This window comes from Aotus nancymaae, unplaced genomic scaffold (assembly GCF_030222135.1).
Source record: "Aotus nancymaae isolate 86718 unplaced genomic scaffold, 86718_ANA_hifiasm-v0.15.2.pri h1tg000036l, whole genome shotgun sequence".
NCBI lineage: Eukaryota > Metazoa > Chordata > Mammalia > Primates > Aotidae > Aotus > Aotus nancymaae.
The window spans coordinates 53296695-53323458 of NW_026988450.1; the positions used below are offsets into that span (position 1 = coordinate 53296695).

At 39.6% G+C, this 26764-nt stretch overlaps 1 protein-coding gene across 1 annotated transcript in view; it reads right to left on the reverse strand.

Moving 5' to 3' along the window:
* Positions 1–26764, reverse strand: part of DPYS (dihydropyrimidinase) — an 86887-nt gene that overhangs the window by 52551 nt on the left and 7572 nt on the right. Inside the window, exons 2-4 of the mRNA XM_021675644.2 lie at positions 19347–19505; positions 14489–14668; positions 11677–11866 (exon numbers count right to left, since the gene is read on the reverse strand). Coding sequence (XP_021531319.2) covers positions 11677–11866; positions 14489–14668; positions 19347–19505 — 529 coding nt within the window. The remainder of the gene's footprint in view (positions 1–11676; positions 11867–14488; positions 14669–19346; positions 19506–26764) is intronic.

The following is a 26764-nucleotide window of genomic DNA, read 5'->3' on the forward strand; positions in this document are numbered from 1 at the left end:
CCACAGTATATCTCTGCTGCAAATCAATTGATAACCTTTTCACACGCTTGAAAAAAAGAACTTCTCAATAAACTTGTATTAAATGAAAGAACACTCAGATAATAAAGTCTTTGCCAGAAATGCATATTTTAAAAATCATGCAAATGAGGCCATCAAGAAAAAAGCGTACAATGTTAGAAAAGTTAATAGTGCACAGTGAATTTGAATTTAAAATCAGAATCCTATCTCTGATTAGCATTTGTCAGAATAATAGGTTTGCTGGCATCAACCTGATCATATTCAGGCAATCATTAAGGAGAGTGCACAGTAAAGAGATGCTGGCATACCAAATTAGTTCATTCTGGTTCATCAGATGCTGAGTTTCAGTTAAAATCCTGATACATAACTGAAATTAACAGATTTCCTCAGAGAGCACTGACAGTGGATGGCCACCAGTTGCCTGAGTCATATCAAATTGGAACGTGGCACCCTATTATTTCATAGATCCTTCTTCAAACTAGCCATCTTCCACTGGCTAGCTTAGGAATTTGAAAAACCATGAAAGCAAGGCTTAATGAAAGCCTAAGAACTTCACTTCTTAAGTAACCAAGTATCAATAAAATTTCTCCCCTAGGGACTCAGCCACTGCTAACTTTCTTTGTGTCCATGACGTATTCTACTAGATAGTCCTGTCTCCATCTGGATTCTTACTGCCCTATTCCCAGAAAAGGAGAAACATCATTATCAGCTCTTTCTGAATATAGAATAAGCAGCAATCGTTTTTAGTGAATGAAGAGGTAATGTACTATCTACAGGAGAACTGGGAAGATGGATGCGATATTTTATTTGCAAGTATGAAGAGACCTTCCTATTCCAAGGGAACGTTTTACAGATGCTTGGACAATGAAAACTCAGACTTGATCTGCAATCACTTTACGAGTTGCTGACTCGGGATTTTCCATGGTGCTTTATCATTGAGGAAAGATCCTTATTACATGTTCTATTCAATCACTTGGCCCATCAAGGTGATATGGGAATATGGTCCCAAAAGTTCTACAATTTTAACAGCACTCAGGAAAAATTGAAAGTGTCAGCATCTACCGGGAGTTTGCCAGGACTGTTTTGAAACAAGATGACAGGTAATTTCCTTGGAAGGGCTCAGCTCCTTTAAAATGTGACAGGCCACTTTAGTGGTATATATAACAAGCTCTTCATTAACTCGGCTATTTTCAACTTTCTCCCCATTTAGTATCTGTTAATATCCAAAGTAAAATTTAAAAGGTAAAATTTCTTAACTGCATATTCTATTTCCTATTTCACAATTTCTAAGGCATTTTCAAAGGACTAAAAAGCATGCAAGAACTAAAAAAAGGAAGGGAAACAGAAGTCCTGGATAATCCATAAATTGGATAATCAAACTGGATAATTCAGCATGATTATGGGTTCTGTTAGATTTGGGCTAAAAATAAAATAACAATAAAAATAGCTAACACATGCATACCATCCTATAGTTTGCAAAGCTCCCAAATACAATCTCATTTGACCTTCATAGCCACCTTCATGCTGATTTGACAGATGAAGAAATTGATGCTCAATGAGAGTAACTAATGTGCCCAAGACACACTGGCACTAAGTGGCACAGCCAGAATTAGAGTCATAGTATTATCATATCACATGCACTATGTTACTAGGAAAAGTGCCATTTTTTATTTCTTGGGAAAGAGCATGTATTTATAAATGTTTAAGTCAACCACAGGCTATTTGTGGATATGGCTGAGCAATTTTCCAATTTCACTTACTGGTTTCATTTACTACACTTAGCTGCTTGGCAATGAAAAGTGCTCTATCTATCCGGAGCCTGGTCCTATCCTGATTACATTCACAACTGGAAGCTTTCAATAACCCTTAGGAGATGAGAACATCTTCATCATTAATCTCCTACCACTGTCCTAGCAAGCTTCACATTAGGTTATAGCTTGTCTACCCATAGATGTTCTCTCCTTATTTCTCCATTTTTTGGCTCAAAACCAAACAAAGAAAAGACTGCCCTTTATGATGCAACCTCCCACTTAAAGGAATTTCATCCTTTGAGAGATTCTCAAGATTTCCCAGTAATGAAGCAGGTCAAACCAATCCAAACTCCCCACTGACCAGACAACTCATTTATTAGACGACGGTGAGAGAGCAGATGTTAACACATTGTCTGGATCTACAAGCAACGCTTTATGGAGTCCTGAGATCTGCTAAAGAAGGTTGAAAGAAGCAGAGAAAAAGCATAGGCATCCAGGAGCAAAAGCACTGGCCACCAACTAGGAAACCAAACATGTTTATAGAAAGAAATCTTCCTAGACAAAAAGATAGAGCCAAACTTTCCTGGACTTTATTTTGATTCAAAACATTACATTTACAAAGGAAAAAAAAAAAAAGAATTGAGAAGGAAAATACATAGAAGCAGCTTGGTAGAATGGGTAATACAGATTTAGGTTCAAATCCAGATTCTGTCACTTTTTAGCTGGTGACATTGTACAAGGTAAGTCATTGCTCTTAGTCTGTTTTTCTCATCTGTGAAATGGGATCACAATGTCCCTCTAGTGTAGCAATTTTGTGAAGGTCAAATAAATGAATATTTATGAAAGTACCCAGAATCTTCCTGGGACCCTGAGTCATTTCATGTTATGGGCTAAATTGTGTCCTCTGCCCAAATCCACATGTTGAAGTTCTAATCCCTGGTACCTCAGAATGTAACTGTATTTGGAAAAAGGATCTTTATAGAGGTATTGAATTTATAGTGAGGTCATTAAGGTGGGCCCTAATTCAATAAGACGGAGGTTCTTATAGGAAGAGGAAATTTGGACACATACAGGGGAAGATAATGTGAAGACACAGGAAGAAGATGGCCATCTACAAGCCAAGGAGAAAAGCCTGGAACACAGCCTTCCTCCATAGCCCTCAGAAAGAGCCAACCCTGTTGTCACCTTGGTTTTGGACTTCGAAACTCCAGAGCTGTGAGAAAATAAACTCCCATTGTTTAAGTGGCCCAGTCTGTGGCACTTTGTTACAGCAGCCGTAGAAAAATCATACACTCCACAAACAGTAGTTTCCTAATAGCCACCCAATTCTATTAAAAAAATTTTTTTTAATGGCCAGCTTTTAACTTCTATGTAATTTGATATAATGTAAATCATCTTGTTCCAAATTTAAAGGACCATGAGATGTTCTGATGTTCATATGCAAGAAAGAAGAAAGGCAGCCTGGTCAATATGGTGAAACCCCATCTCTACTAAAAATACAAAAAATTATCCAGATGTGGTGGTGCACACCCGTAGTCCCAGCTACTCAGGAGACTGCACAAGAATCACTTGAACCCAAAAGGTTGAGGTTGCAGTGAGCCAAGATCGCACCACTGAACTCCAGCCTGGTCAACAGAGTAAGATTCTTTCTCCAAAATAAAATGAAAAGAGGAGAAAGGAAACTTGAGACTCAAAACCACCTTGACTAAGTGGCACATTGATTCTACCCACAGCACCGGTGCCTAAGCATCAGTTCACTGCATGTGAGTAAATGAAATTTGGTGTATTCTTGTCCAACACTGCCAATCAGGACTCAGTGTGACCACCTTGGGGAGAGAGGAGCCACTGTGTGGATTTTTCTCCTCATCTTTTAAAACACAAGAGAAATATAAAGGGGACAGAGTTTACATAAAATGGAAAATAGGAATTCTAAAGCCTCTGTTGATAAAAAGAGTCAGACTCTGTAAAATATTTGAAGAGATTTATTCTAAGGCAAATATGAGTAACCAGTGGCCTATGACACAGCCCTCAGGAGATCCTGAGAATATGTGTCCTAGGTGGTTGGGGCACAGTCTAGTTTTATACATTTTAGAAAGATATGAGACATCAGTCAAATACATGTAAGCTATGCAGTGTTCTGGTCTGGAAAGGCAGGACAGCTTGACGTGGGGGCTTCCAGGGTATAGGTAGATTTAAAAATTTTCTGATCGGCAATTGGTTGAAAAAGTTATTACTAATAGAAAGAAATGTCTGGATTATAATAAGAGGCTATGGAAACCAAAGTTTTATCATGCAGATGAAGCCTAGAGCACAGTACCTAGCATGTGCTTGGCATCTAAGAACTTTGTTGTTTATGAAAAGTATAAACCAAATATTTGTTAAGTTCAAATGAAAATCATATTTTTACTATAAAGACAGGAATGTGGATATGAAGTAGAGGTAAACTTTATTAACACAAGCTAAAACAAGTTTAACTGCAAACCAAAACAACAGCAAAGCAGAGCATTGACCATTTCAGACAAAATGGGAAACAAATACTGCCAGCTACATAGCAAGTAGATCAAGTTAAATTGCTGTGAGAACTGCCATCATTCTAAACAAATCACAGAAATGTATTGAAAAGCATTGAAAGTAATGGCAAAAAATGCAATTACTTTTGCACCAACTAATAGTTACTCAACTTGGACTAAAAAAGACTTAAGCATGAAATGGACATTCTTTGCAAACTGTCAAAGTGGCACAACTTTCGATGGCTTGGACCATTGAAAGTTTTCTTCTCTTTCTAACCTGCTTTTCACTTTTTATTGCAGAATGCTTAAAGAAAATATCAAGGCATGAGCAAAAAGAAACCTCAGGCTTTGGATGCACTGAACATACATTCCCCACCTCTTCTTTCCCAGTTCACATAAAAATCCTGGTGAAGAAAGACAAAAAGGAAAGAATCCAGAGTTTCACTGGGGATGAAAGAAGAATCATGGTTGACCAGGGTTTTGGTAGATTTTAAGTATATAGAAAGCAGATGGGATGGCAATAATTCATAAATAAAAGAGGATGCTGTAAAGAAGCCAGCCAAAATCCACCAAAACCAAAATGACACCGAGAGTGACCTCTGGTCATCCTCACTGCTCATTACACAGTAATTATGATGTATTAGCTATAATGTATTAGCTAAAAGATACTCCCACCAATGCCATGACAGTTTACAAATGCCATGGCAACATCTGGAAGTTACCCAATATGGTCTAAAAAAAGGAAGAACTCTCAGTTCCAGGAATTCCCTGCCCCTTTCCTGAAAAACTCATGAATAATCCACCCCTTCTTTAGCATATATTCAAGAAATAACCATAAAAATAGCCAATCAACAGCCCCTGGGGCTGCTGTCTGTGGAGTAGTCATGTTTTTGTTTCTTTACTTCTCTAATAAACTTGCTTTCACTGTACTTTATGGACTCTCACTAAATTCTTTCTTAAGCAAAATCCAAGAACCCTCTTGGAGTCTGGATTGGAATCCCTTTCCAGTAACAGTCTCAGTGAAATTTCTGAACATCTAAAATGAAGAGGAAGTATAAAAATCTTACAGATGATGAAAAGTTTGTGATAAAAAGACAAGACATCGTATTGGCATTTGCCTGTTACTCAGTAACACTTGATGCCAGCAGAGAAGGAAACTGTGCCTTCATAATCCAGAAGGAAATGTATTTCTGAACCAAGAATTCCACTCCCATCAAAATCAACCAACAAGCCTGAAGACAAGGAACCAGAAAATTCACCTTTTACACACTTTTCCTTAAAAATTCTCTGAGAATCTTCAAAGTAATTCAAGAAAAGGAGAGATACGGAAACCAGGAATCAGTATATCCAACCTCACTATCCCAGAATGACATCTCTACTGCAGACTTAGCAAGCAGCTATCAAAAATGAAAGGGAAACTCAGCAGATTCTCCTCCCACAAAGAATCTCTGCAAGTAGAGCTGATTCTATTCAATAGAAAGTATGATGAAGAAGCTAGAATTCTTCATGATATGGTATAGAAGGCATATCTTTCTTTTCTCAACCTATTTTTAAAAAAGCTAATTGGAAAAAATTCAGGAGAAATGAGAAACTTTACAAGACAATAATGGTCTAAATATGTAGCAAACCAAAGTAAGGCATGCTTTTGAGTCCTATTGGACTGAAGAAAACTCACTTGACCTTGACACTTGGAAACTGCTTCTCTGAGCGTTAATTTGAATAACACTAACTTGCACTCCAAGTTAGTGCTATAAATTTGTCTGAAGTTCTCTTCTCACTAATTATTTCTACAGAGAAGAATATTTCCATAATTTTACACTGTGACAGTTCTAAATTTTAGACTTAACCTATAGATGAAGCATGGAAGACCTAAATTACAGTTACAGAGCCAACTGTAATCTGTAAACCCCATCTATGTAAAGATAATAATACAGCTGGTTGACATCTGGAGGAGGCAGAGAGAGAGCACTTAGGGTCTCTAAGTTTCTTTTAGCCTGTAGAGAAGAGATGTCTGGCTGGGTGCGGTGGCTCACACCTGTAATCCCAGCTCTGTGGGAGGCCACGGTGGGAAGTTAGCCTGAGACCAGCCTGGGCAACATGGCAAAACCCCGACTCTACAAGAAATTTAAAAATTAGCCATGTACAGTGGTGCATGCCTATAGTCCCAGCCATCCTGGAGGCTGAGGCAGGAAGATTGCTTGAGCCCAGGAAATCGAGGCTATTGTGACCTGTGATCTTGTCACTGCACTCCAACTCTGGTGAGATCCTATATCTAAAAAAAAAAAGTAATAGCTAAAATACATAAAATTAAATATATCATTTGAAGTGACATTTATTACTGACAAAACTCAGGAGGTGAGAAGCTTACAAAATTATTCGTTTTTCATAGTTGAGAATCAAGTGATACTGTCAAAAATTATAAATCACTACAAACTTATAGTTTAGGATTTTAGAGGCTGCCACCAAAAACTAAAGATAGATATGTTTACATCACAGGCTCTGAAGAATGAGCTGAGGGAGATAGAAGATATTTACTTTCTATTTAATATTTCATCATTTCCACTCCCGGCATGTGTTAATCTTTTGATAATGACAAAAATAGCAAAATGATGATAATGTCTTAAATAAATAGTTTTAATGTAATGCCAAAAACTAATTAAAATTTTTAAAGCAGCAAAGCCAGCGGGGCATGGTGGCTCACTCCTGTAATCCCAGCGCTGTGGGATGTTCAGGCAGAAAGATCGCCTGAGGCCAGGAGTTCAAGACTAGCCTGAACAACAAAGGGAGATCTCATTTCTACAAAAAAATTTAAACATTGGTCGGGTGTGGTGGCATACATGAGTAGTTTCGGCTACTGGGAATGCTGAGGTTGGGAGAACCAACTGGGCCTGGGAGCTTGAGGTGGCAGTTAGCTAAGATTGTGCTACTGCACTCCAGCATGGGTGACAGAGGGATCCTGTCCCTAAAAATAAGTAAATAAATAAATAAACACCAAACCCATTAAATACAAACTTGGTATCCAGGTTTTCCCAACTTTAGATCAATTTCTCCTTTAACAGAGTGGAGAGTGACAGAAAAAGTTTGGGCTTTAGGGCCACATAGAATTGGATTTGAATTCCAAGTTTAGCACTTACTAATAAAGTGATCTTTGGCTTACTTTACCAATCTTTCCCAAGGCTCAATTTCATTCAGTCACAAAAGAGTGGTAAAATTGAGCATGAAGCATTATTACGACGATTTTTTATAAGACAATGTATATTAAAATACGTTGATATAAGAATATAGTAAAACCTGAAATGAGATAAAAGAGATTAAAATACTACTATGTGTCAACAACAAACTGTTAGTTGCTATGATTACTATCCCACTCTTCTGGGTATAGAGCTGGCAATCGAACAATAAAATCAAATTTAATAGCATTGTATTTCTAGGCTACCACAATAGAAGCAATCAATAATTGGATCTCTTTTGTGCCTCCTGGAGCCATGATTCTCATATGCATATGAATCACCTGGGGTTCTAGTTATAAGTGCACTTTCTGAATCAGGGAATATGGATGGGCCCCAAGGCTCTGCATGTCTAAGGAGCTCCCAGGCAATGTGGACGCTGCATTCTAGGGACCACACTATGAGAGTCAAGGCCCTTGAAGATAGAATGGGCTCCTGACCTCAGGTGATCCACCTGCCTCTGCCTCCCAAAGTGCTGGGATTACAGGCATGAGCCACCTCGACCAGTCTGGTCAACATGGTGAAAAACAGTCTCTACTAAAAATACAAAAAAATTAGCCAGGCATAGTGGTGGATGCCTGTAATCCCAGCTACTCAGGAGGCTGAGGCAGGAGAATTGCTTGAACCCAGGAGGTGGAGGTTGCAGTGAGCCGAGATCGTGCCCCTGCACTCCAGCCTGTGTGACAGAGAGAGACTGTCTCAAAAAAAAAAAAAAAAACCAGAATGGGCTGGCAGTGGTATTTACAGGTGGGAGATTTTCATATTGTAAATGTGAAAAACCAAACGATTTCTTATTCAGATGTACCTTGCTCTTTTACACTTAGAAATGATGTTGGATAATAAATGAGTGCAGACAGGGTAGATGCATCTTCTGTAAAAGGTCAGTGTGGTCCAACAGCTCTTGTCCCACTGCACTCCCCAGGGATCTGTCCTTCGGTTTGCTGATGCAGTCACCATGTGAACCAGCTGGGCACAGTTTATGTCCGACCCTTCCTCTTTGGGCCCCTGCTTGATCACAGGCCTTGGTCATGGGATAGGGAATCTTTCAGACTATTTTATTCTGGAGCAATGTTGCCCCTTTGACAATTGTGCATGAGGGTATTTTCACAAGTATTATACCGTCACAGTAAGTCTGACTCAACTACAATGTTTGGGGTGGTATTTTAAATATTTCATGTTTACAATTCCTTGGGGAAAGTATGAGCAATATCCCCAAAATTACATATGTATTTACTCTTTGAACCAGCAATCTCACTTCTAGGAATCTACCCTCAAGATACCTATTTTGTGGTGGGCAGAAAGATGGAGCTCAACAGAGGTCCACATCTTAATCCCCATAACCTGTGAATATGTCACTTTATGTGGCAAAGGGATTAATAGATAACGATTAAATTAAAGTCCTTGAAATGGGGAGATTATCCTGAATTAATCAGGTAGGCTTAATATAAGGGGCCTTTAAAGTGAAAGAGAGAGGCAAAAACATCAAAATAATGTGATGTGAGAAGATCTCAACCCATTGTTGCTGGGGCTGAAGATGGAGGAAGGGGCAATGAGCCAAGTAATGTGAGGGGCCTTGCAAAGGCACAAAAGGCAAGGGCTTCCTAGGACCTCAGAAAGGGATGCAGCCCTGCAGACACCTTGACTGTAGCCTTGTGAGATCCATTTCAGGCTTCTGACCTCCAGAACTAACGTGTCTTCCACAAATTGAAATGGCTTATGCATAAGGCCATCAATGTGGTTTCACTTGAAACAGCAAAAGATCGGAAACAACCCAGATGTCCATCAATAGGGGACTCGTTGAATAAAAACAGTAGCATATTCTGCAATTGCAAAAAAGAATGAGGAAAATCTCTGTATCTAGTGTGGGCTGACCTTAAGAACATATTTTCAAGTGGGAAAAAAAGCGATGTGTAGACAAGGCATATAGTATGCTACCTTTTATGTGGGAAAGAAGGAATATATTCTTATTTGGTAAAGAGAAATGTGGTAAAGATAGGTTAGAAGTAAATTAATAAAAATCATTACTTATACTCTATGGGAAGTAGAAGCTAAAAAAGGCAAGTAAAATTTCATTGAACATTTTTATGTACAATTTTGACTCTTGGACCAGGTAAATGTTTTACAGATTCAAGAAATAATATTGAATTTTAAAACAATTTACCACAAATTAAAATGTCCGTATTTACTAGTTTTCTGCCTATGATCTGTATTCTAAAACCTTCCCTAGGCTTTTACTTTGCTCCTAATGGAATCCAATCCCAATGTAAAACAAATACCCAAGATCAAAATACTGCTTCCTGACGGAACTGTCAAAATTGGAGCTTGAGGGTGGGTTAGAAGTGAAAATTTCTGCTGATTTCACTGTTCCTTATGATATTCTGACATGGACACGGTACACGACTTACCAAGCAAATGATTATAGACCAACTAATCTCATAGAATTGGCAACAGCACCATCTAGTGGGGAAAACCTATAACTTTAAAATTGCAGCACTTACAAAGAGGTGAAATTCTTTTAAATGTGAGGGTAGCAATCAGAAATGGTTGGTTAGTAAGACATTATTAACTTCTATGTGAAATAAGCTTACTCTTAAGACAAGATATTGATGGATTACATTTTAAAAGTGCACACAGCTTGCACAAAATCATTACTAAACCTTAATGCAACAAGAAGAAATTTTGACAATATTTATTTTGGTATCAATTATATACACGCCAAAACCATGCGGTGGGTCGTGCTTATAATCCCAACATTTTGGGAGGCCGAGGTGAGAGAATTCCTTGAGCTCAGGAGTTCAAGACTAGTATGGGCGACACGGCGAGACCCTGTCTCTACAAGAAATTACAAAATTAGCTGGGCATGGTGGTGCATGCCTGTGGTCCCAGTTACTTGGGAGGCTGAGATGGGAGGATCACTTGGGAAGTAGAGGCTGCAATGAGCTGTGATTGCACCACTGCACTCTAGCCTGGGCAACAGAGTGAGACCCATTATTTTGATAATGAATCTTACAAAAATACAGCCAGTTTAAAAAAAAAAAAAAAAGACAGCAAGGTTGAATTATAAGACTGTCTCTGATTATCTGTGTTCCTAAAATTGAGATGACAGAAGCAACCATGGGCCTAAAGTCATTGAGTAAAATACACCTTATTTGTTTTTCATCCTTTCTTTACCAGTATTGACAAAAGAATTAAATCATTTATTTGCCCAAAGCTTATCAAAAATAGGAGATTTTCTCTTTCCTTTAAGATGAGTATTTACATACTAGACTAAACTAGGGAACTGAGGCAATTAGGCAGTTTGGGGTACAAGTAACTTGGGTTTTAAAATCTTGAAATAACCATCATAAAAATACCATTTGGATAGTTGCTTCAATTGCTCCAACACCCAAGTGGCTGTCAGACAAATCAAACCAATGCAAAAGAAATTTATTGAGCATGTACTAGGTGCCTTGTACTGCCCTGATTCAGGTAGTGGGAAGGGTAGTGGAGCTGCCTAAGAGACAGGGAAACTTCTTTAAAATTAACTGAAGAGGGCTGGGCATGGTAGCTCACATCTGTAATCCCAGCACTTTGGGAGGCAAAGGCAGGTGGAAGATTAGCAGTCAAGGGTTTGAGACTAGCCTCGCCAACATGGTGAAACCCCGTCTCTACTAAAAATATAAATTTTAGCTGGGTGTGGTGGTGCTCACCTGTATTCTCAGCTGCTCAAGAGGCTGAGGCAGGAGAATCTCTTGAACCCAGGAGGCGGAGGTTGCAGTGAGCCAAGATCACACCACTGCACTCCAGCCTGAGTGACAGAGCGAAACTCCATCACAAACAAAACAAAACAAAAACCGGAGAGCTTTGCATTTACCTATCATATTTAAAAGTGGCTGCTAGTGGCATTGAGGGTGGAGTCGTGTAGCTAAAGGAAATGTCCTAGGGTCCCAAGGATGGAGATAAAATAATAAATAAAACCTGAAGGCAGAGAGGCAGGGATGAAGATGAACAAAAGTGGAGAAAAACAGACACACAGAAGAATAAGTGAAAGCAGGAGGCTAATAAAAAGGGAGGAAGAAAAGTTGTGGAAATACACGTGCACTTTCTCATAAACTGAAGCAGAGGCTACAGACATTGACTTTCCTCTTCAGCTAACACTGAGTTCTAAGTGAGGTTACATTCAGGAATTACCATCTCTCCTTGCATCCGCTATCACCTTAGCTGCAGACTTGCTCATCACATGCACAATGTAGAGAGGACAGTTCACAGCGCTGGCTATGGTGATGGCTCTCAGCGTGGCCTCTGCCTCCACTGCCTCTGGGCGGCACAGCTCGTGGCCCTCAGGGCCTGTTATCCCCAGAGCCAACATCTTCTTTGCTCCCTAAAAAGACAGCAGGAATGTGTATATGTGTAAGGAAGATTTACTAATGACAGACATCATTATTTTATCATAAATTAAATGCAGCACCAGGCTTTTGCTTTTGATTTGTTAGGTATAGGGCTGTGTGTGTGTGTGTGTGTGTGTGTCCATGTGAACATGTTTGTGTGGGTGTGTATATATATAGCATGTGTATTTGGTAAAAACAATTTTAATATTCTAATCGTATAAGTTAATTTCCATATGCATATTTTGCAATCATATTTTTTTAATTGGAAAGGGGAAAAAGCAACCAAAGCAAAAATGGACAAATGGGATCATGTCAAGTTAAAAGCTTCTGCGTAGCAGAGAAAACAATCAGCAAAGTGAAGAAACAACCCACAGAACGGGAAAAAATGTTTGCGAACTACCCATCTGACAAAGGACTAATAACCAGAATATATACAAAACTAAAACAACTCTACGGGAAAAAGAAATTTAATAATCTAATATAAAAATAGGCAAAAGATTTGAACACACATTTCTCCACAGAAGACATACAAATGGCAAACAGGCATATGAAAAGGGGCTCAACATCACTGATCATCAGAGAAATGTAAATCAAAACTACAACGAGATACTGTTTCACCCCAGGTAAAATGGCTTATATTAAAAAGACAGGCAATAACAAACGCTGGTAAGGACGTGGAGAAACGGAACCTATATACGCTGTTCATGGGAATGTAAATCAGTAAAATTGCTATGGAGAATAGTTTGGAAGTTCTTCAAAAAACTAAAAATAAAGCTACCATATGATCCAGCTATCCCACTGCTGGACATATATGCAAAAGAAAGGAAAACAGTATAACAAAGAGATATATCTGTATTACCATGTTTGTTGCAGCACTGTTTAGCCACGATTTGGAAGCAGCCTAAGTGACCATCAACAGATGAATGGATAAAGAAAACGTGGCACATACACAAGGGAGTACGATTCTGCCACAAAAAAGAATGCGATCCAGTCGTTTGCAACAACATGGATAGAACTGGAGGTCATTATATTAAGTGAAATAAGCCAGACACAGAAAGACAAACATTGCATTTTCTCACTTCTTTGTGGGATCTAAAAATTAAAACAATTAAATTCATGGAGATATAAAATAGGATGTTTACCAGGGGCTGGGAAGGGTACTGGAGAGGGATGTGGGGTGAGGTGGGGATGGTTCCTGTGTTAAAAAAAAAAAAAAAAGAATGAATGAGTTAGATTTAGTACTTGATAGCTCAACAGGAGGACTATAGTCAATATTTGCACCTTTTAAAATAACTAAAAGAGTAAAATTAGATTGTTCGTAAAATAAAGGGTAAATACTTGAGGGGATAGATACCCAATTTTCCATGATGTGATTCTTACGCGTTGCATGCCTATATCAAATATCTCATGTACTCCATAAATATATACACCTGGTATATACCCCACAAAAATAAAAAACTTTAAAAAGAAAAGGTGAAAAAGATATGAAGTTAGTTCTAATCACATTCTTTGAAAAGCAATATCTATATTTAAGACTTAATATTGATTAGGACAAACAAAATACTATGGATCATTATTGAAGTGACTCAGTTCTAATCACATTCTTTGAAAAGCAATATCTGTATTTAAGACTTAATATTGATTAGGACAAACAAAATAAAATACTATGGATCACTATTGAAGTGACTCATTGTCATACTCTGTAATCAGTTCTACTTTTTTTCATGGACTGATCCTCTTCACTTGCTCCCCAATCCAACCCACTAAATGGTATTTGACCTGTCATCTCTCTTCTTCAAAATGTTATTTCTTCCTTAAAAGAAGGGCATGAAGTCAAGACTCAGAGTGGTAAAAAGACTTCCTGGTGTCATGAAACTATAAAGTAGAAGAGTCTAATTTAAACCCTGGTCTGTTTTTTGTTTTGTTTCGTTTTTACAGCTCACGCTCTCTTCTCATTATTCCTCTCTGCCTTGTGGCCACTGAAACTCAATCTCACTCAGTTTAATGGGAGCTGAGCCTAGGGAGACAAAAAAGTCAGCTAATATGAAGAGCAAGAGACAGCTCTTTAAATCTTGCAGATGGTGTACCCTTCAGGCATTAATAATGGGACTAACATGAGAAATAAATATCATCTCGATTCCTCCAGAGCACATTTTAATATCCAGTTTCTGAAAAGAGCAGGGCTTTAAACAGCTACCTAATACACTGCTTAAGTCATAAGATGACACTGATGTTGTCTACACTTTGGTATTCTGAACCAGCAGCCTGAGCTTCTGAAAAACAACAATAAAGCCAAAACTGTGCTGGAGGACACAAAGAAAAGTATTTGTGTTTTCATAACAGCACATGTTTGAGATCTAAGAGCTGGTTTGCAAAGGGGAAATTCTCATTCAAGTGCATATACTACCTGCATAAAGCTGAGAGCAGGGACTCCAGTAAATGATGTCGGGAGTTTCTGAGCCACAGAAAATCCATTTCAGAGTCACAGAAAATCCATTTCTGGATTTCTCATCTTCCAATGCATTAAATGAGTTTACCTATGTAGACCCAATCTTCTTCATCTTAAGTTATGGCTGCTGTCATTTCTGTAGAAGCTTTGGAATGCAAATGCTTACCTCTGCAATTAAGTCTCCATTTTCTGCATGGACCTGGGCAATTGCTCCAATTTCCTTGCACTGAGAGAAGGCTGCGTACAGCTCCAGGTCTCTCACCATGTACAGATCTTTATAGGCCATAAACATCTTGAAAGAGTTAACACCTTTATCTTGCACAAGGATTTTCATTTCTTCTTTAACCTAAAAGGAAGCAGCAACCATAACAACAATATGTTACTCTAATTTAAATGATGATCTCAACATTCTCTAAACGTTGCATTTGGAAGAGAGATAAGTAAAATAAGGACAAGAGTTTAGTTCCACAAAAATGCAATCAAGGCCTTGATCTTTCTCCCAGGTTATACCCCATTTCATCTGATAAATTGCTGCTGCTCTCATACTTTAAAATCATGAAAAAGCAAAGAGCTTTTCCCAAAGTACTTTATTTCTGTACTTGGATATAAAATTCTCTGCATCTATCTCCTGGTTCAAGGAAATTATTCTAGAAAATGAGCATGAAACCATGTTGGCAGCAACAGAAGCAACCAAAGATCCAGCAGGAATGAATGTTAATGTGAGGCAAGAATTCCAGTTCAAATCTGAAAGCCACGGGTGGAGTTCTTAGGAGGAGGACGTAGAAGATGCAGATGGACTCAGTCATGCCCGAGAAAGCACGAGCTCAGGATTTAGCTGTAGGGCCAGCCGTGGTGGGCATGGGACCCATTGGCAGCTCCTCAGAGGTGAGAGCTGGAGACTCTGGACCTATTGGAAGTTCAGAGGCCTTCAGGGTTGCCAAGGGTCAGGGTCAAGTTAATGTCAAAGCTATCTCAATAATTGCCTTTTTAATCAAACTCCACAGCTTCTGCACGGCAAAAGAAACAGTCAATAGAGTGAATCGGCAACCAACACAATGGGAAAATATTTTTGCAGCCAACCCATCTGACAAAGGGCTGATATCCAGAATTTACAACAAGCTAAAAAAGATTTACAAGAAAAAAACAAACAAGCCCATTCAAAAATGGGCGAAGGATATGAACAGATACTTTACAAAAGAAGACATACATGAGGCCAACAAACATATGAAAAAATGCTCATCATCATTGGTCATTAGAGAAATGCAAATCAAAACTACATTGAGATACCATCTCACGCCAGTTAGAATGGCGATCATTAAAAAATCTGGAGACAACAGATGCTGGAGAGGATGTGGAGAAATAGGAACACTTTTACACTGTTGGTGGGAGTGTAAATTAGTTCAACCATTGTGGAAAACAGTGCGGCGATTCCTCAAGGACCTAGAAATAGAAATTCCATTTGACCCAGCAATCCCATTACTGGGCATATATCCAAAGGACTATAAATCGTTCTACTATAAGGACACATGCACACGAATGTTCATTGCAGCACAGTTTACAATAGCAAAGACCTGGAACCAACCCAAATGCCCATCGATGATAGACTGGACAGGAAAAATGTGGCACATATACACCATGGAATATTACGCAGCCATTAAAAATGAGGAGTTCGTGTCCTTTGTAGGGACATGGATGAACCTGGAAACCATCATTCTCAGCAAACTGACACAAGAACACAAAATCAAACACCACATGTTCTCACTCATAGGCGGGTGTTGAACAAGGAGAACACATGGACACAGGGAGGGGAGCACTATACACGGGGGTCTGTTGGGGGGGAATGGGGGGACAGCGGGGGGCTGGGGAGTTGGGGAGGGATAGCATGGGGAGAAATGCCAGATATAGGTGAAGGGGAGGAAGGCAGCAAATCACACTGCCACGTATGCACCTATGCAACAACCTTGCATGTTTTTCACATGTACCCCAAAACCTAAAATGCAATAAAAAAAATAATAATTGCCTTTTTTTTTTTTTTTGGAGACAGAGTCTTGCTCTGTTGCCCAGGCTGGAGTGCAGTGGCATGATCTTGGTTCATTGCAACCTCTGCCTCCTGGGTCCAAGTGATTCTCCTGCCTCAGCCTCCCAAGTAGCTGGGATTACAGGGGTGCGCCACCATGCCCAATTAATTTTGTATTTTTAGTAGAGATGGGGTTTCACCATGTTGGCCAGGCTGATCTCTAATTCCTGACCTCAAGTGATCTACTTGCCTTGACCTCCCAAACTCCTGGAATTATAATTGCTCTTGTAGGTTAGAGTCAAACCTCAGTAAGGATCAAAAATTTCCAAGGAGAAAAATGTAGATTTGGCCAAATAAGACTGTTTGAACTTCTATATGTTAAAACATATACACACGCATAATGAAAAACGTAACAAGCATAGGATTATTGCTCTTAGCTAATAAAAGTTCTTTCAACTCAATAAGAAAAACATGTTGAAAAATGTTGCCGACAATTCATGGAGGAACTACAAATGACTAATAACACATGCAAAAAATAAACTTCCTACTAACTCAAAAGTACAAAATAAAGCAGTGTAATTCTATTGAGTCAGCAAAGTTTAAGAACGATAATATTACACATGAATTCACTCACTGCTATAACTGTTTATTCCCTTAGTAATTTTCCTCCCTTTTCTTGATGGTGCTTATCACCTGGCATAGCATGTTCTTACTTGCTGATCACCTGTCTGCCACACTAGGATTTCAGCCCCACAAGAGAAGGGTCCTTGTAAGATTTGTCCAGTGCCATATCCTAGAACAGTGCCTGGTGCGTAGTGCCCACTCAGTAACTATTTATTGAATAAATTAATTACTAATTAATTTAGGAAAAAAGCACCAAATTACTGGGAGTGGGCAAGTGATGGAATGTGCTCCAAGTTAGGTTAAGTGACAACAGCAAGGGACAGAACATGGGAGAGTGCACCTCATTTTTTCCCCCTAACAGTTTCAGATTTTTTACAGTGAGTACTTTAGCTTTATAGTCAGAAAAAAAATGCTTGAAACATTGTTAGCATACTCACATGATGGTCTTCTAAAGGGGATCATGATCTGCATTGCTTACATGAAATATATTTTGGTCCCTGAGTAGAACAGCCCTCATTAATCATCCCTGCCATTCACATCCATGGAAAAGTCTCATTATACAACTTGCAAGCATATTAGCTTCAGCCTTGCTCCTCCAAAAGTGTGGTACCTGAACCAACAGCAGCAGTGTCACCTGGTTGCTTGCTAGAGAAGCAGAATCTCAGGTCCCACCTGCTTCTAACCTACTGCTATGGGTTAACTTGTATGACTCCAAAATTCGTATGTTGAAGCCCTAACCCCATGTTTGGAAATAGAGTCCTTGCAGATGTAATTTGTTAAGATGAGTTCATGAGCACGTGGGCTTTATCCAATGTAACTGGTGCCCTTATATGAAGTGGAAACTGGGACATACACCTGCCACAGGGAGAACGTTCTATGAAGATGAAGGCAGAGAATGCCAAAGGTTGTCAGCAAACTACCAGAAGTCAGGAGACAGGAACAGAACAGGTTCTCCCTCAGATCCCTCAGAAGGAGCCAACCCTGCTGACACCTGGATATCAGCCTTCTGGCCTGCACAGCTGTGAGATGGTAAATGTCTGTTGTTTAAGCCATTTTGTTTGTGGAACATTGTTTGCTAGCATTACAGCAGCCCTAGCAAATGAATAAACCCCCTGAACAGAATCTGCAATCTGCATTTTAGCAAGGTTTACCAGGTGACTTTTTGCATACTCAAGTGTGAGAAGCACTGATAAGGACAAACACCATTACCTTTGCTCCATGTTATAACATAAGGAGAATAGGAAAAGGAAGAGAGGAAGGAAGGGCCTGAGGGAAGAGAAGAAAAGAAGGGAGGCAGGGAGGCAGGGAGGCAGAGAGGGAGGGAAAACAAGAGGAAAGAAGGGGGGGAAGGGAAGAAAAGGAGGGACGATCCTAAAAGCATAAAAGTTCAGATGAATCACTAAAAATGGCATGTTTGGAGAAAAATTAACTTTAGCTATGGACTATAAACCTTGCTATTATGTTTGCTGAACTATCTGTTACAGAATATTTGTTTTAGATTAACTTGGTGTCTAAAGCCTGAGTTTGTTGGGGAGATGGGACTATAAGTTGCTCAGATAATGTCCTAATGGTGAACTCTTTCTGGTAAAAAGATTTCTGAATTAAGTGCAATGTAGAAAAACATGTTGCAATTTAAATTCCAAGTAAAAGTTTCTTCCAAAATTCACACACAAATTTATGTGGGAAGAAATCAACATATTTTAACATCTCTCAAAACTGTCTTATCTATCTAAATCATGTTATTTCTGCCATGAGCTGGGTAATTAGTGGACATGGAAGGTTGCTTTAAGCTCTGTTATGAAATGGTCTGACCAGGTGGTAACAGCAGAGCAGGAAGATCACTCAGTCAAGATACAGCTGGGAGAAGACTCTGGAAGCAGTCCAGGCCTGTCCTTTCTCTCTAAAGAAGGCTCATGAGTGGGAAGGCAGGCTTCTAGTTCTAGAGAATTCTAAATTTAGAATTTCCTTGATTTTTTTTTTTTTTTGAGAAATTAAACATTTTTTATTGAAGTTCTAACCTGTGGGAAAGTACTGTTTAAAAGATTCCAGGGATATTGAATTTAAGAAAAAGAGAAATCAGTATATTAAACATTACACTTAAAGCATTGATGATGCATCTGTTAAACATTAGGAGAAGCTGTTATGAATGAGCATAAAGATGTATCCTATTGTCTTTATATTATTTTTTTAACTTAGATTTTAAAATCGATAATACTTTGCAGGATTAAAAATTCAGAAGATACAAAAGAATATGCAATGAAAAGTCTTCCTGCCAGTTTGTCCTCCAGTCATCAAAGAAGCAATCAGTGTCACCAGTTCCTTGCTCTTGTGCAGCGTGAGGACAAGGGGACAACGGGAACACATTGGAATCCAGGTGCGTTACCTGTTCACTCCACCACGTCACTGCCACATGAAGGCTGTAGTCGCAGCAAACTTTGGGATCAGCCCAGCTTCGCCAGGTCTCAAAGGCCTCAATGAGGGAGCCACCTTTCTGAGGAATGGCGAAATCAAGGATCATGGTGGTGCCTCCCGCGAGAGCAGCCTGGAATCATAAGAAGGTTTCAACAAATTAGCCGTCAGTTTCCTAGTTAAGTCATTTATCATCTTGAACAATGTGCATTTGTAAGCACTTGGGCAAACTCGATGGGTCCAGGAAGTTGCAAAAAGATGCTGCCTGTTTAAATGACCCAGAAAGGCATGAATAGACTTTTCATAAATTAAGTTTAAAGTATTAAAACTGCTGGAATTGCTTCTGCAAAAGGAATGCCGTATCTGATAAGATTAAAATGGCTTTGACTCAAAGAAAACAGAGTGAGGACTGTAAAGAAAAATCAAAATGGAAAAGTGAAAAAAATGTACACATTTTTCTTCTTGAGAAGCTATTTTCATTATTATAAAATTCCATTTTATCAGAATCCATTCTGATGAACTGTATCTCTAACTTCCCTGTGGTCCTCTTGGAATCCTGGGAGACTTACATGGTTCCAACCTTGTCTGCATTCCCAGAAACCAACTGGTGACCACTTTATCTTTCTTAGATTTGCACCTGCCCCTCTGTCCACTGCCACCACCCTGGTCTTAGTTCAGATCGTTCTCATTTCTCATCTTAACTATCGTAAGAGTCCTGATTGATCTTCATCTCCCACTCCCTCCAATACAAACCCCTCATTGCAATGTGAGGGATATTTCCAAAGCATAAATGTGACCACTTGACTCCAAAGATGAAAACTGAGTGCTTCTCCCTGCCTCTGCACAAACTGGAATCTTCATAACGTGGTCTATAAATCCCTGCATTCTGCCTCAACTTGCCAAATACCCCTTGGCATATTATATTACATTACATCATGACTAATTTGAAAACTGTTAATACATCACATGACTTTGACTAATTATTTAAACTGATTTCATTTAAACTAAAATCACAAGATGGTTAATTGTTTTAATTGTTGTATTCAAACAATGTAGGTGAAGAAAACATAGACAGGTGGAATGCCAGCACAGTGCCTTAGACTACGGACCTGGGAGGCTTATGGGCACCAGGGTACAAAGGTCAGCGTCATTACTTATTCACTGTGGTAATCTGAGCAATTTCTTAACCTCTGTGTGCCTTTAATTCACCATCTGCAAAATGAGGACAGTTGTACCTAAAGCATAGGCTTGTTAGGAGGAGTAAACAGGTAACGTATACAGAGTGCTTAGGGTCAGGTGCAGTGGCTCATGCCTGTAATCTCAGTACTCTAGGAGGCTGAGGTGGGAGGAGTCCTTGAGCCCAGGAGTTCAAGACCAGCCTGGGCAACATGATGAAACACGATCTCTGCAAAAATGTAAAATTAGCCAGGCATGGTGGCACATGCCTGCAGTCGTAGCTACTTGGTAGACTGAGACAGAAGGACCACTTGAGCCCAGGAGTTTGAGGCTGCAGTGAGATGATTGCAGCACTGCATGCCAGCTTGGGCAACAGAGTGAGTCCTTGTCTCAAAAATAAACAAGTAAATACAAAATAAACAGGTAAATAAAAGAGCCTAGTACAGAGTTAGATTCATGGTAAGTGCTTTAGGAGTTCAGCACTACTATTTCAGTATTGGGAACTTTTCCATCATCCCTATATCATGTTATCTTATCACCAGAAATGTGGTCATGTTACAACACAGGAGGGCACAGTGCCCCAGCCTCTCTTTCCGGCCCCCATCACCCTTCCCTTATGGTGTCCAGACACACCAGATGCCCCCATGTCCTACATGGTATGCCAGCTCTATTCCACCCCCACTTTTCTTGCTTATTTCAATAGATTTGTATTCTTCCTTAAGTTACTTGGCCCCACTCCAATTCTTTTTGCTCTCAAAAATTACACTTTTTGTACAGGATCCTGTACATTGTCTACACCTTAACATTGCTTTATCCATGGCAAAACAATACGTATTTGCATTTCTTAAGAAATCCCCATTGATGTAATGAAAATACTAGGAAAAAAATTCCTCGGGCTTTGTATTTTTATTTGAATACGGATTAATGTTCTTACCTTCTTCCTTCTTAAAGTGTCTTCCCAGTATGACAAGACATCCCTGAGGACCAAGGACATTTTTCTAATAGAATGTGCTGTTAATTAAAGCGTTGGAAGAAAGTCCTCTTTTAGCATCTACTGAACTAGAAAATCAAGCTTAAATAAATATTCTTTCTATTCTTTCCCTATTAAAAGTCTACCACTCACAGGATGTGGAGAAACTAGATACACGGCTGGTGGGAATGTGAACTGGAACAGCCACTTAGGAAAACAGTTTGGAGTTCCTCTCAAAGTTAATGATAGAGTTACCATAGGACCAAGCAATTCCACTCCTAGGTCTACAGCCGAGAGAAATGAAAACATGTTCTTGTAAAAACTCATACACAAATATTCACAGCAGCATGATCCATGATAGCCAAAAAGTAGAAACAATACAAATGTCTATCAACTCATGAATGGATAAATAAAATGTCATCTATTCACACAATGGGATAGCATTTGACCATAAAAGGAAATGAGGAACTGAAACATGATGTGACATGGATGAAGTTTGAAAATATGATCCTAAGTGAGAGAAGCCAGTCACAAAGATTATATAGTGTGTGATTCCATTTATATGAAATGTCCAGAAGAGGCAAATCCATAGAGCAAGTGAGATGGTGGTTGTCTGGTGCTGGGTAGGATGAGGAGAGTCCAAGGTGATAGCTAAAGGGTATGTTGTTTCTTTTGGGGGTAAAAAAAAGTGTTCTGGCTGGTCACGGTGGCTCACGCCTGTAATCCCAGCACATTGGGAGGCTGAGGCGGGCGGATCACCTGAGGTCAGGAGTTCGAGACCAGCCTGGCTAACATGGTGAAACCACATCTCTACTAAAAATACAAAAATTAGCTGGGTGTGGTGGCAAATGCCTGTAATCCCAGTTACTCGGGAGGCTGGGGCAGGAGAATCACTTGAACCTGAGAGGCAGAGGTTACAGTGAGCCGAGATTGCACCATTACACTCCAGCCTGGGTGACAAGAGAGAAACTCCATCTCAAAACAAACAAACAAAAAAGTGTTCTACAATTGATTGTGGTGATGCTTGCACAACTCTGTGGATATACTAAAAGCCATTGTCCTATATACTTTAAATGACCAAATTGCATTGTAGGTGTATTTTATCTCCATAAAACTGCTACCAGAAAAGGTCTACCACATGCAAGTCATTATATGTAGTGAAGGAAGTGGGAGATCACACAAATAATTAGGCAATGTAGGCAATGATTCTATCCTCAGGGTGTTTATAGAAGAGACAGAAATATAAGCAAATAAATATAATAAAATAATTAGATTGTAATAACAGGTAGCAAGTCTACTTTTATAATAAACAGTAGCATAGAAATTGCTAAAGGGAGGTAAAATTTGCTAAGCTCCCTAGAAGAGGTACAGACAAAAGATGACTGGGAATTCAGAGGAGAGAAGGATCAACTCAGAGATCAGAGACAGCTTGGATTTTAATCAGGATTAGGACATACATGTGGAAGTTTTCAATTAAGTATAATATCTGACACAGCAAGTGCTGTGATGCTGTTTCTGTGCACCCTGATGCTCTAGGAACGATTCCAGTGTTTTGCATATTTTAACCATCTCAAGAGCTCTGCGGCAGGTAGGATGGTTAACTCCACTTTAGAGCGGTGACAATTGACTACAGAAAACCTAGATGACGGGCTGACAGGTGCAGCAAAACACCATGGCACATTCTGCACATGTATCCCAGAACTTAAAGTAAAATAGAGAAAAAAAAACTGAATACAGAACCATCAATAACTTGGCCAAAATCTCACGGCCAGCAAGGGACAATGGCAGGGTTGGAACCCAAGTCATCAGGCCCTAGAGCCTGGGCCTCCAAGAAACGTGAACTGCATGAGGGGAAGCTCTGAGGAAGAAGATCCAGGGGAAGAGGTAGCAGCTCAGCAGAAAGTGGTAAAGGGCAGAATTAAGGCGACTGTGGACCATATAAAATGTTGGTCCCAGAGGAGGAAGACAGGGCAATGATTGTTTTTAGGCACAAAGGGAGTCAGGTGAGCCGATTTGACTGGGATGATTGAGAAGATGGCAGGTGAGTGGACAGAGGAGGAGTGTGACCTGCACTTAGGAGGAACACGAGTGAAGTGGAGAACCTCTTGAGAGTGAAGTGCTTGGGCACGTGTCCACCTGGTGGTACATGCGGACAGGGAGACATACAGACCTGACTCCAAAGAGCATCAAGACTAGGAGAAAAATGTAGGAGTGACCTGGTAGAGGATGCCAGAGGGGTCCTGAGGCTGGCTAAAATGACCAGACATGACAACATGAGCCACAATAACGTGCTTCAGAACATACCAACACTCTCCATGAACGCAAAACTGCACTTAGCTAAGACAAATGTTTAAGTGGCTAGTCCTGGGTGGTATTATTGCAGGTCACTTTAATTTTCCCCTAGTTAAATTTTATTTTCAATATTGTCTAACTTTTCTATTAAAAATCATAATTTTTATAAGAAAAGTAAATATTTTACATAAAGTACATGACACAAGGCATATATATGTACAGTCATGTGCCATAATGGTGTTTTGATCAATGACAGGACTACACATATGACAGTGCACAGTACCATAGTTCTACTGTACCTATTCTATGTTTAGCAATGTTTAGATATACACATATTACTATTGTGATTGCCTGTGGTATTCAGTAGAGTAACATATTGAACAGGTTTGGAGCCTAGAAGCCTAGGTGTGTAGTAGGCTATACCATCTAGGTTTGTGTAAGTACACTCTATGATGGTCTCACAGCCACAGATTTGCCTAATGACACATTTCTCAGAATGTATCCCTGCTATTAAGTGACACATGACGACATATGGCGCATAAATTAAATAGAGCTGTTGATGGTCTTCTTACCAGACTGAAGATATGATAATCAAAGGGCCACTCTTCTAAAACTAAAGCAAATGAAACTTCTTGGGGCTACAATTTGAAAGTTCTTGAATGAGGGTTGATCACAAATGGTCCACCTTCCTAATGAACGAGGAGCAGGAAGGAGAGAGAAGAGGAGGAGCCTCTTATCTTTCACTTCTTCTTGTTCTGTTTCTTATCCCCATTCTTATCTTCCTCTCCTCAACCCCAAACTGGGAATGAATTTGGAGAAGCTATATTGAATGGGAAAGGATGGCTGGGGCCGAATTTCTCTCAAATCACTATATGAAGCCTAGTTATTTCCTTTGTTGTTATTCCGGATTGACTTCTTTCCATTTCTATTTGTCAGCTAGCCAAACAAAATGGATTTAGCTTTTCTAATCTTGGCTCACAAATCAATTATTTCAGCTCCTAATTACTTTCACTGTTCTTCCTTGTAAACCTTCCAGTTTACCTAAAAACTCTTTTGGGGGTCAGGGAAGCCCATGCTGTTTCCAGAAGAAATGCAATGGAACAGAAATTGAGACAAACTCTAACAGTGGGTCATAATGTTACACAAAATTTTATTTAAGTATATTCATTCCATTGTAAATCATTACCGAAAGTACAGTAGTTATCCCTTATCCAAGAGGGATACATTCCAAGACCCCCAGTGGATGCCTGAAACCGAGGATAGTATTGACCCCTACATATGCTATGTTTTTTTCTTATATGTACATACCAATGATAAAGTTTAATTTATCATTAGGCACAGCAAGAGATTAACAGCAATAACTAATAAAAAATAGAACAATTATAACAATTTGCCAGCATTTCTCTTGCACTTTGGGGCCATTATGAAGTAAAGTAAGGGTGACTTGTGGGTGGCCACAAGCACTGCAATACTGACAGTTGACCTGATAACCGACCCAGCTACTAAGTGACTGATGGGCAGGGAGTGTCTATAGCATGAATGTGCTGGACGAAGGAAGGACTCATGTCCCAGTCCCAGGCAGGATACAGCAGGATGTCTTGAGATTTTGTCGCACTACTCAGGATGGTGCACAATTTAAAACTTATGAATTGTTTATTTCTGGAATTTTCCATTTAAGACTTTGGACTACAGTTGGCCTCAGGTAACTACAGAAATTGAAACCATGATTCAGGGTACACTACCCTATCCAAGTGCATTTTCTTCCCTTTTATAGTGCCACTAAATTTTTATTTCTAAGCTTATCCTGAAACAAGTGACTTTGTTCCACTAAAATCCATCACAGAACCTGCACCACCCAAATAAAACAAAAAGAAACCCAACAGTATGTTTGAGCCTTAGGGAGAAAAGCTCTTGGCTGAATTTCCAGCTCTCTCAAAATCATCGAAACCTATGAAAACAAGCTTCATGATCCCAACATATGTCCCAAATCCAGAAACACAATCAGCTTTGTAAAGTTGTCTTGCACATTCCTGTCTACGCTTGGCTTCTTGCCTCCCTGTTTGGAATATTAATCATACTATCATCCATCCTACCAAAAGCCTGAGTCACCCCTGACACCTACTTCCCTTCTTCCCTGAATCCCCAAATCCAATCCATGAACAAGCCCTGGAGGCTGTCTCCTACGAACTCCAGGAGCCTCTCCACTCCTGCATCTTCACCTCTACTGCCCGGTGCTATCTTCATATTCCCATTGGACTAGCACAGTGAAGAAATGAAAGGAAGAGGCCCATAAAGGGGCCCTCTTGAGTTAATGAGTAGGTTACCACTGTGAGCAACCAGAGTTCAAACCCCAGAGAATGCTCAGAGTAACAATGTGAACACAACTCCAAGGTAGGAGGTATACTTGCTATATGTCTGCCCAGCCATATCTGCCATTTCCAATCTTTTATTGACTTTTCTTTGCTCTTAAGATGAAGAAAAACAATTGTTGCCCATCCCATAAGGTCCTGCATGACCTGAACCTTAGCTTTCTCCAAAGCTCTCTATTAAGTCGTTTACTCTCAACTCATTCACACCACTCCAGTGACACTGTCCCTTGGCTCTCTTAGGGGACCCAAGTTCTTTCCCATTTCAGAGAGAGACAGCACTCATGTTCTTCCCTCCTCTACCCATCCTTGTGCTGAGTCCAACCAATTCTTAACTGTGGATCATGCTGGAATCATATAGGAAGCATTTACCCCATACCCCAGAGATTCTGATTTAATCAATGTTGGTTCATCTCTGTACGTTCTGTGCCCATTACAGTGCCTGGCACATAAATATTCTCAACATGTTTGAAGGGGAAAGGAAGAGAAGGACCAATGAATTTCCCCGAAAGTTATGAGATGGAATAATTATGATTCAGTTTTCCAATGGCAAACTGGGAAAGTTGTGCAAGTTGCATGTTAGTGTGA